Source organism: Montipora foliosa, chromosome 7 (genome assembly GCF_036669935.1).
Source record: "Montipora foliosa isolate CH-2021 chromosome 7, ASM3666993v2, whole genome shotgun sequence".
Classification (NCBI taxonomy): domain Eukaryota; kingdom Metazoa; phylum Cnidaria; class Anthozoa; order Scleractinia; family Acroporidae; genus Montipora; species Montipora foliosa.
This window is the reverse complement of record NC_090875.1, coordinates 9,881,787-9,891,786: the sequence shown is the minus strand read 5'-3', so window position 1 is coordinate 9,891,786 and position 10,000 is coordinate 9,881,787. Positions and strand designations below refer to the sequence as shown.

Below are 10,000 nucleotides of genomic sequence, written 5' to 3'. Positions count from 1 at the left end.
TGGCATTTCCTACCCTTTTTAAGAGAGCGACTGGTCTTTTTACGTCTATATAAAGCCCGAATTAACCAAATCGAATTAAAAATATTATTTGCTATGGTTTGGCTGCTTCCAAAGACCAGGACTCTCCTTTATTTCATTTTCATTGAGTCTCATAATATAACAGATTCTACTAAGTGGCTTCAAGCCACAAGACAGGTGTTGGATGTCAAACGCTCTCAGGACAAAATCTCCATATTTTGTCCCTGTTGCTTCGACAGTTTAAAACAAGATGTTAATTCTGCTGTGTAGATAATTGCACCAATAATGAATACTTTCCTTGGTCCTGACATTGACGTTAGTATCTTGTTTATTCGTCTCACTTAGTTTTATAGAACATTGTAAGAAAAAACGTTTACTCATTAAAGGGCCAGTTGCCACTTAGCTTCTTAAAAGGTAAAGGTATGAGCACAGTTCTGAATGCTTGACGCTGTTCAAACCATGTTCTCATTAACATACCTGCCAAGTATCAGGGATAAAGTGGTCGACCCGAGGGTCGCGATCGGCTCGTTCCTCGCGTTTCAACAAATGTCCCATGAACTCAAGTTGAAATCTCGCGCTTGTTGTGTGAACAGAGAGCTGTCGAGCCTACGATACAAAATCAGATCTTAATATATTTGTGCATATAGCCAACTTTCCCTTACAGAAAGCCTGTTATTAAAAATAACAGGCTCGCATTTCAACAAATGTCCCAGGAACTCAATTTGAAATCTCGCGCTTGTCGTGCGTGAACAGAGAACTGTTGAGCCTACAATACAAAAATCAAACCTGATAGATTTGTGTACAACGTCAACGTTTCGTTCACAGACGGCCTGTTATTGAAAATTGACTCCTGTCTAGAGCAGATCCCTGATTTTAACGAATAGAATCATGACTTATGGGCGTTTATAAGAAATTTACCTTATTTTCAGTGTCTGGCTTCAAATCATAAAATATAACTGAGATGTCATCAAACCCCAGCTTTTGCATGTATCCTGCCAGTTTCTTTTTGTCTTTGCGGGTAAGATGAATGCTGAATTCGTGGTACATTTTCCTTACACATTCCATAAGAAGTACTGGATATTTCATTTCGTTTGATTTGGGGTAACGAGAACCTAAAAAAACGACACAATGTCAGAATTTAATGCCGCTATAAACAACATTTTTGTAACGTGAAGCGACGAGGAAAATGATAATTGTATTATCTAAAAATTTAAAACTACCTATCCGCCCAGGTAGAGTACTGAAAACAGTTCTCAAAAGGGTCAGTTGATACATTTTTGATAGATATAGCTATTTCACACCTAGTCCAGATGATGTAAAAATATCGTGATTAATACTTTTGGCCTTAGGAATATTAACACTCATAGGGTGGAGGGGAGTTTTTAAAAATTACAAGTAATGGTTCATGTTTACAACAGGATGGTGTTAAAGTGTGTCAAGACTCAGTAGACAGACATTGTTGCAAATGCCTTAAATTAAGGTAAGCCAGAATTGCAACTTGATTTAATTAACGGTAACAAATGACAATGGTAACGAGAAAATAAAAGAGGAAATTGTACATTCAAAGGTGGAAAGGACAGTGGAGAGAAAATGATGGCGTTACAGTGATGCGCGTTTCCTTTTTTGGGGGGTGGGGGAGGGGGGAGGGCTACAAAAAGCAAACACAAAGTAAGAAAAAATGTTAGTAACTGTCCTTTCATTACTACCCTACGCACAGCAATAATTAAAGCGACACTACGACAAATTGGAGTGTGGCTGTGCTGGGTGTCTGAAGGACAGCGGAAACCAGGAATCATCAGTCTCATTGCAATTAAATATGACAAACAACCAAAATATACAGACTAATTTTTATCGAAAAAGCTATTGGAAACATGGTCCTCGATCGAAATTCGACGCATGATGTAACTCCGGAGATTAGAGTTTTAATATACTATGTAGGATCAAAGTTAGGCTACAAGACGAACGACGGTCTGGAAGGCGAGAGAACTTCAAAAGCCAAATCAATTGGATCTATAATAAAGGTACATATTTGCATATACTCAACAAAATTGCAGAAATTCTTGGAGAACAAAAGACTTACTCTTATACTACAAAGAGAGATCATTGACATGATAAATATGCTTCGAACCGTAATGAAAACGCTTTCAGACTACACGTTGTTACGTTGGAAAGCATCTATTGTTTCTATAAAAAAGATTTATCTGTATGTAAGCGTTTTGTACTCGTATTTTATTTTATTTTTCATTTGTGAATCTGTAACAAAATACAATGGAATAAAAACAATTAAAATTCAAAATAAGGACGTAAAAGTTGCATTTTGTTCTTATAATTTGTTTAACTTGGAAATCTTATGTTCGATGTATAGGGGAATCGAGTTTCTTTATCTGTGAGAATAAAGTGCTTCAAGGGCATGAAAGTTTCACTAATATCTAACAGACCACAATAATGAAAAATTGTTGACAATATAAATATTACGTCACTGCTGAAGTCAATCGGAATTTTTTTACCATGGCAAAAATGATGTCGGGGCCTTTCACACTCCTTACTATAAAAAGTGCAAAGAGTTGAATTAAAGAAACCGAACTTAGTCAATTGTGTGCCAGTATATATAATTTTGTTCAGAGGTTTGAATTGATTACTTTGGTATTTTGAGGGGAGAGTTCGGGTTTTACACCACCGACCATCGTGCCATAATTTAAAGCCAGAGAGGTGAACCATATACTTAGTTAGGTACATCTTTAAATTTTCGTAAAAAAGGTGAACTGTACGAGTAAAGAAAAGAGGGAGAGCGCGACAGAGGGAATTTAACTCACGAGTGTCTTGCCAGGCATCCAAGCAAGTTTGTGCCTTTTTCATGAGCGCCTGGAAAGAGAAATCTGGAGATTTGCATTTGGTCAGAAATTCATCTACCAACTGCAAGGCATTACTGTAATTTTCACTCCTCAGGCTTTTCTCGATATGTTTCCACTTCTCTTGGTCTTTTCCTTGCTCTTCCTCTGTGAGACATAATGCGAGCATAAGGAGTTTTAGTATCAATTTACACCATATTAATTGTTTCGAAAGCTGCACAAACGCCTATGTGCTTTTTGCAATCATATGATTATCATCATCATTGTTATTTTCATTATCACGATATTATTTGTGTGGGAATCTGTTTTTAACTCACGAAGTCCAAAATTTGATTTAAGATTCCTAGTCTACGGACGTCTTGCAAATCAAATACAAAAGTATTTAATCACTCAGATGTCAAAGTCGTTAAAATGGCCTATGTTGCATTTCTCTTTTTCAATGCTTTTTTTTGGGGGGGGACGGGGGGGCGGGGGTTGTTTATTAAATTTGTATTTATTTATTTATTTTTTTTTTTTGTTTATTTTATGCACGGCTTATCAAGGAGGAAGTAAACACCTTGATAGGAGCTAACATTACCTTCTGACTGTGGAACCTGCTGCCATCAAGCCCAAAAATAATTAATTCATTTTCTTTTTTTAAGACCAGTTTAACTAATATTTATTTGTCAAAGCTAGAAACGTACAGTCCTCCAGGCTAAACGATCACTGCCATCTAAACTGTTACATATTTTATATACATATTTAGCTATATTTTAAATTCATGTTTTGTTTTTTTTTGATTGGGGGTTAGATTGCAATCGAAAGTTCTTTATCCCCCGGCTCACCTCTTTGTCAATATCATATTTTTACTCATATTTTTTTTTTCTCTTCTTATATTGTGATGTCGTTTTGTAACGAATTCATTAAAAGAAAGTAAACTTACTAAATTGACACTAAAGAAGTCACTTACCTCTGCGTTTCTGTTCATTCGCTTCAATGATTTGTTTCGCTTTCTGGCTCTGTAAAAATGGAAATGTTTAAAGGACTGCCTTATTTCTTTATTTCTTTCTTTCTTTATTTATTTATTTATTATTATTATTATTATTTTTTAATTTTCACAAAGAAATGATTTATTCTTAATTTCAAGCAAGTTAAAAAGAGGCTTTTGCAAAGAGTGGTGGTGGAAGTGCCCAAAACTCGAGGGCACATTTACTTGTCTTACGCGCAGGTACCATTTAATTAGATTATGAGCTCGAGATTTCTATGAGGTGATAGTTGATGACGCCGAAGGTCGAATCAACTATCACCTCATAGAAATCGAGAGCGAATAATCTATTTGTTTTAGTGGAATTCTTGCTAAAATTTACTTCAAATAACGGTTTCCAATTATTTCTTGACGTATTATTAAACTTTAATTTACACCTGAAAAAGATCGCTCGGATTGAATTGCCATTTAAAATCTAAGATGTGGGCGCGTGCGCATCAGCTTTTTCAATAATTTCAACTTTTTTGAAAGTCAAGAAACCGTAAATGTCCTTCGTTTAGACTTCTCAGAAATTTAATTACCCATTTGCATCCAAATTTTCCTCCAAAACGTTGGGAAAACGGAAGAAACGTCGTTATTTCCAAGACGACCTCCGCACACTAATGACTGATAGTGTTCAATGGCTCAGCCAATCAGATTACTTTATTTGCATTAGTATACTAGTAGAATTCTACTAAGTCCTTATAGAGCGTAATCATAATCGAGCATTTAGTTAGACGCAGGTTAACGTTGCGCGGATGACAGTATGGTCACAAAGCAAGCGAACATGCGTTGGTGTAGAAGAAACCTAAGACAAAAAGCAACAATTTACCCAAGTAAATAACGTAAAAAGTACGAAAATGAACGTCTGAATTAAAAACTCATAGCTATACCACACACTAACCACTTTTCCTTCCTTTTTCTTGCCCTTCTTTTTCTCTGCATTCGTATTTGTAACGATGATCGTTTTTGCAAGGCCAATATCACTAGAAAGTGAATCGCCATAAAGTCGGTGGTAGCGCGCGAATTTCTGATTTTCAATTAAACGCTTTTTTCTCAGTCGTGGATCGTCTGGAAGCTTTTCTGTACATGTAAATGAAATAATACAAATATAACTTGAGTTTGTAATAGATGAATCACCACTGGTAGTGAAAGCTTGAAGCATGGAGAGATTTCCCCTGTTTGAGGCAGGAAAGAAAGAGATAACGCTGTGCATACTTCATATATGATTTGCTGCCTCACATCCTTTTAATTTCAGTACTACTTACACGTTTCCAAAATAAAAGAGGACGATTTCCCTTTCCCCTTCAGAATCCTCTTTCCCTCGCCCCAGAGAACCACATTTTTCTAACACAGAAAGGTGGATTAGGAGAAGGATACCTAAACTGGTGCGTCACTCGTAACAAAATTCCGTTGACGTACTTCCAGCTTTAGCCTATGTATCAACCTCACCACTAAGTGCAAGACAGTGGGAATATAAGAAAACAATACAGCGAAAGGGGTATAGGTCTTCAATCTTTCGATTTCATTTCTTAACTTCTATTTAAAAAAAATGAAAAACATGTCTTTTGTCATCCTTACCTGTAATCGTTTCCTTTGTCCTATCATAATCATCAGAAAGTGGCTTCAGCGAATGCCAGTGGTAGAGTTCATCAAATTCCCGACCAATGTTGAACAATTCCTCTTCTACACTCTCCTCTCTGAAAGAAAATTTACATTGAAACTATATTCAAACTGGATTATTGGATTAAATGCAATTACAGGGTTCCGATTGGTTAGTGTCTACTCAGTAACTCGATGAGAACGAACACAGATTACACGCCGCCATGTTGACTAGAAACACACACTTTACTCTCTTCCCACAGTGCATTACACTTTCTCCTTTTGTTTGTCTTTTTTTAACAAAGCAAAGAAGAGCGTCATAACTTTAACTATTGCAAGAAAGAAAATGTGAAACATGCACTAAACCATTCGTTGCGTCGACAGCAACACTTAAACTTGTGAAACAAGCAAATAAAAAATAAAAGGAACAAGGGTTTATCATTGTTCATAAGTCCAGACGATTGGCAGGTTGAATATCTGGCCTGATAGTGTTCTTATTGGTGGTTTTGCACTTTGGGTAGGATTTGATTGTCACTTTGTGGAGCCAGGGCAGCAGAGCATGGAGGGATATCTGTTGTTAGCTCAGCTTTTGGCTTTGACGTTCCCAAGATATCCTTCAACTAGCTGCTTCAACTCGCGTGTTTGATTTTTGGCATTAATGCTCCTGGAATTTCCTTTAGTTCTGCATCAGCTCGGGTGTTTAGTTGCTGCTCTGGTGGCAGTGGAGTTTGTTGAGTTAAAGAGATGAAAAGCTGCTTAGCAGAGTTGAGTTATTTTATCAACGACTTGGGGATGTGCGCATCCAGTGATGGAGGTGATACTGGCGAAAGTGCCCTGTTTCGTCTTGTTAACCATGTGGGCGCCTCCTCTATGTACGATCAAAGTTACAGTAATGAGGCCATAGAGCTACGGACGCGATTTGCGAGGGATAGCTTTGCATACACGGAGTCATCAATTATTAGAGGTGGACGCCGCCGTAATGCTTTTTGACCTTGTTGCATTTCTTGGCAATGGAGTCGCGTTCTGATGGTGAGGTGTTGCCGCTTGACGGAAGAAGTTCTTTGGATGTGGAGAGTAGTGGTGTGGCGCCCTATGCTCCCTTGCGCTGGGCTCAGGGTGTGGCCTTCTTGGAATGTAATCCCATAGAGAAGGAGTGCTTCCTGTAGGTTTTGTTTTCCCGACTTTTTCCCGTGTAAGGAAAATTTCACCCTGTTCCAACAATGCTGGTGAATAATCCATGTCTTATGACCGTGCCTCAACTATGGGCTTTACACTGTCCATATTGTCTATTCTCACTGTATCAAAAATTGAATTTCAGTATCTCGTATACTATAAAAAGGCCTGAAGCAGGCTTAGCAATTAATTCAAGATCATGACGGTTTTCTTAATCCACAACATCGATTGGTAGCGTGGCTTTGTTTGTTATTTTTTTCACGACAAATTGAAAAACACAACAAAACAAAACAGATAAGTGTATACTTACACAGCCATGGCGTTAATATTTGACCGTATGTCCCCGGCGTATTCATTGACGAGAACATTATCTACATCAAGCAGCTTTTTGAGTTTCACACAAGTCTCCCATTCAACGCCGTCTTCTAAAATACACACCAGTTATCAAGAAGAGTGGTAACCCAATTCAGTCTGGAAAAAGGGCGAGGGGTGGGGGTTGTGGGTGCCCTTGCTGACTTAATAATTACTTCCAATGCTGACTTGATGTTCGTAATATTTAAAATAAATTAGTAATCACATCAAATTTTGTAGCTTTTCTTTAAATTTATCTTGAAGCAATTTGACATAATAAACGATACTTACGTGACTTGATGTTTCCATGCAACAAGGTCTTGGTATCCGATTTTAAAATGAGATTCGTATCATGATGAGAACATACATTCTTATTTATTGGTGTTGATTAATTCTAAGACGATGGTAGCAATAAAAAAAAAATGACGTCATTCTCACGTAGTTTGTAATTTTTCCACTTACGGAGCTGAACGGAAACAGTTTTTTTGAACATACCATACATCCTCCAAGTAAATTAAGAAGAGACGGCAAGGCACTTGTGCGATTTACAGGACCACACCGCAACGTAAATTTTTTACATGCATGCATGCTTACTACTACATCGCCCTAATAGATCACCCACCGTCTTCTTTCCCGGGGAAGCCTGCAACACACCCAGCAAAGTTCGGGGCAAAATGAGCTTGTGACAGATCAGGGTGTCGGGTGGTGTTCACGGCAGCGACGATCTCACTCCAAGCACTCTTTGCTTCTTTGAGCACATCCTCTGGCAAACTAAAGGCTGGATAGATAATCAGGTATATTGTGTTTGAGTCAAGTAGAAAATAAAATTATCTTGTAGAATTCCAATAATGAAGTAAGAAATCATTCAAAACCTTCTATATCCATTGAACTTTGATCTACGGCCAGTGAAAAGAGAGCGTGGACAAGGCGTCCATCCATAATATCGGCAACTGAAGACATGTCTAAGGATACACTGGCTGCATCCTTCATAGCAGGGTAATCGTCGTGTATAACCTTTAATATCTTCCACAAGCATTTGTGTATCTGTTAGTAAAAAGCAAATGTATGAAATTTTTCACAAATATGCTCCCCTACACTGTTTTTTATTTATTTATTTTATTCTATTCTATTCTATGTTATTTTATTTTATTTTATTTTATTTGCAACTGTACCTTTACGATTATTAACAACTGTACCATTACAACTATTAATTCACACCAAACTACACATTTACAGACCTCTACTTACACACTGACTACTTAAGGTTACGAGGAGTAGTTTAAGTTTATAAACACATTGCTGTTCTCAAACATTGATTGGGAGTTTTGGGTTATGTATACAAGGTAGATAGTTATGTCATTTGTAATAATAATAATAATAATAATAATAATAATAATAATTTATTATTATTATTATTATTATTATTATTATATCAGTGGAAGAATGCATTGGGCAGGCCAAGAACTCGCTACAAAATTACATCCTGCACAGCGACGAGAAACTGATTTAAGCAGCTACGAAGGGGGAACTAGAAACCCCAAAGGACTTCAAACAACGAAGGAAAGCTGAGAGAAAGGCAGAGTGGGAAAAGAAGGTCTTATATGGTCAGTTCTTAAGACAAACAGATAGTGAACGAAATGAGAAGACCTGGGCATGGTTGCAAAGAGCGGACCTTAAACGAGAAACTGCTGCGCAAGACCAGGCAATAAGAACAAACTACATCAAAGCCAACATCGACAAGACTCAAGAGAATGACCTGTGCAGAATGTGCCGCCAGGTAAAGGAGACAGTGAGCCATATAGTGAGTGGGTGCTCCAAACTGATACGGCAAGAGTATAAAAGAAGGCACGATAATGTTGCAAGGGTGTTACACGTGGGACTTCCTGGGGAAGTGCGGCTTTAGTAGAGTAGACAAATGGTTTGAACATCAACCAGAAATTTTCCTTGAGAACAACCACTACAAACTGCTATGGGATTATAACATCCAGACGGGCCACCAAATTAATCCAAGGAGACACGACTTGGTCGTTATTAACAAGCAAGAACAGACATGCCAAGTAATAGACATAGCAGTCCCAGAAGACACAGCTGTAAAGGCCAAGGAAGAGGAAAAGCTAGAAAAATACCAAGACCTAGCAAGAGAGATTCAAAATTTGTGGAATTTCCAAACCCAGGTGTCTCCAGTAGTACTTGGGGCACTGGGAAAAGTTCCAAAAAGGTTTGAAAGCAACTTAAAGCGCATTGGCACTAACACTTTTATAGAACTAATTCAAAAAAACACTCTCCTTGGAACAGCAAGAATCCTGAGAAAGGTTCTGGAGCGATGAAAGCAATGATAAAATTTGGGTTTCCTTAGCCAACTTGTTATTGCCTGGCCCCAAGAAGAACTTTTGGAAAAGCCGGTGCTCAATCCACAATAATAATAATAATAATAATAATAATAATAATAATAATAATAATAATAATAATAATAATAATAATAACAATAACAATAACAATAACAATAATAATAATAATAACAATAATAACAATAATAACAATAACAATAACAATAATAATAATAACAATAATAATAACAATAATAATAATAATAATAAGTATAACAATATATATATATTTTTTAATAATAATAATAACTTTATTTGCATAATAAAAATATTTACAAAAATTAAAATATCTCCAAAAGGTAAGAACTATAAATTTACGAGCAATATAGATATTTCTCTGTTTAAGACTGTTTTAAAACTTCCAAATAAATAAATAAATAAATAAAAAATAAAATAGAAATAGAAAAGTCATTTAATATTAGATCTGGCAAGTTCAACGTCCACATCAATGTAATAATAATATAATAATAATAATAATAATAATAATAATAATAATAATAATAATAACAATAATAATAAGCGGTGGTCATAATAATAATAGTAATAATCAGCGGTTGCCATAATAATGAAACAGAGGTTGAGTATAAGATACGTAAGAAAAATAAAAGAAAGGAACA

At 36.4% G+C, this 10,000-nt stretch overlaps 1 protein-coding gene across 23 annotated transcripts in view; it reads right to left on the bottom strand.

Moving 5' to 3' along the window:
• LOC138010384 (probable ATP-dependent RNA helicase DDX60) overlaps positions 1 to 10,000 on the bottom strand; it is a 103,502-nt gene that overhangs the window by 42,049 nt on the left and 51,453 nt on the right. For 16 of the 23 annotated variants that reach the window (XR_011124457.1, XM_068857322.1, XM_068857319.1 and 13 more), the window contains 9 exons: positions 7,869 to 8,040; positions 7,619 to 7,774; positions 6,956 to 7,070; positions 5,452 to 5,570; positions 4,775 to 4,953; positions 3,817 to 3,865; positions 2,832 to 3,014; positions 937 to 1,130; positions 496 to 624 (listed from right to left, as the gene is read on the bottom strand). Coding sequence is in view for 22 of the 23 variants with exons in the window: in XM_068857322.1 (XP_068713423.1) it covers positions 496 to 624; positions 937 to 1,130; positions 2,832 to 3,014; positions 3,817 to 3,865; positions 4,775 to 4,953; positions 5,452 to 5,570; positions 6,956 to 7,070; positions 7,619 to 7,774; positions 7,869 to 8,040 (1,296 nt within the window). In the remaining variant the exon portion in view is untranslated. The remainder of the gene's footprint in view (positions 1 to 495; positions 625 to 936; positions 1,131 to 2,831; positions 3,015 to 3,816; positions 3,866 to 4,774; positions 4,954 to 5,451; positions 5,571 to 6,955; positions 7,071 to 7,618; positions 7,775 to 7,868; positions 8,041 to 10,000) is intronic. The other 7 variants (XM_068857324.1, XM_068857332.1, XM_068857333.1 and 4 more) reach the window with 1 other exon arrangement.